The sequence below is a fragment of the Haliaeetus leucocephalus genome, unplaced genomic scaffold (genome assembly GCF_000737465.1).
Source record: "Haliaeetus leucocephalus isolate CR32 unplaced genomic scaffold, Haliaeetus_leucocephalus-4.0 Scaffold656, whole genome shotgun sequence".
NCBI lineage: Eukaryota > Metazoa > Chordata > Aves > Accipitriformes > Accipitridae > Haliaeetus > Haliaeetus leucocephalus.
In genome coordinates, this window is record NW_010973092.1 from 20,758,538 (window position 1) to 20,759,668 (window position 1,131).

The 1,131-nt window shown below is 65.6% G+C and overlaps 1 protein-coding gene across 1 annotated transcript in view; it reads right to left on the minus strand.

The window, feature by feature from the left end:
- The window catches only part of LOC104839141 (protocadherin gamma-B2-like), a gene marked incomplete at its 5' end in the record, with an annotated part of 2,055 nt that extends 924 nt beyond the window's left edge, over positions 1 to 1,131 (minus strand). The window contains one exon of the mRNA XM_010579262.1: positions 1 to 1,131. Coding sequence (XP_010577564.1) covers positions 1 to 1,131 — 1,131 coding nt within the window.

Below are 1,131 nucleotides of genomic sequence, written 5' to 3' on the forward strand. Positions count from 1 at the left end.
GTCCAGCGCGCTCGCCGTCACCACCTTGTACGAGCCGCCCGACGACGCCACGATCGACAGCGGCGCCTCGCCCGACAGCTCGCACGACACCTGACCGTTCTCCCCGGAGTCCCGGTCCCGCACTTTCAACAGGGCCACCACCGTGCCGGCCGGCGCGTCCTCGGGCACCGGGCTCGACACCGACAACATCGTGATTTCGGGCGCGTTGTCGTTCTCGTCCGTGATGTCTATCTGCACTTTGCAGTGCGCCACCAGACCGCCCCCGTCCCTCGCCTCCAGGGCGAAGCTGTATTTGCTCTTCTCCTCGAAATCGAGGGGTCCCGCCGTCCTGACCTCGCCGCTGTCGCTGTCAACACTGAACAATGCGCGGACGCCGTCCGGCACATTGCCGAAGGAGTAGGAGACCCGCCCGTTGGAGCCCGCGTCTGCATCCGTGGCCCGCACCCGCAGCACCAGCGACCCCGCTGGAAGGTTCTCCCGCACTCGTGCCTCGTAGTTGCTTTTACTGAACACGGGAGCGTTGTCGTTGGCATCCGTCACGTTGACATGAACCTGGACAGTCCCGGACCTCACGGGGTCCCCGCCATCCACCGCCGTCAGCACCAGCTGAAAGGAACTCTGCTTCTCCCGGTCCAGCGCTCTCTCCAGCACTAATTCCGGCTGCTTGCTTCCATCCGGGCTCTCTTTCACGGCCAGGGTGAAGGACGGGTTGCTGGTGAGCTGGTAAGTCAGGAGCGCGTTGCTGCCCACGTCCGTATCTCGGGCCATCTCCAGCGGAAAACGCGCCCCGGGAAGTGTCCATTCACTGATCTCTATGTCCAAAACAGCCTTGCTGAAGGCTGGGGCGTTGTCGTTGATGTCCTGGATGGCCACCTCGACGTGGAAAACGTTGAGCGGGTTCTGCACCAGCGCCTCGAAGCTGACGGAGCAGGACGCCGCCTCGCCGCACATCTCCTCCCGGTCCAGCCTCTCGCTCACGTAGAGGTTCCCGCTCTCCCCGCTCACGCCGAAGTACTGCTTCTCGGCGCTGAGCCGCAGCTGGCGTGCCGGCAGGTCGGCCGGGCTCAGCCCCAGGTCCCGCGCCAGCGGCCCCACCAGCGAGCCTCTGCCCAGCTCCTCGGGGATGGCGTA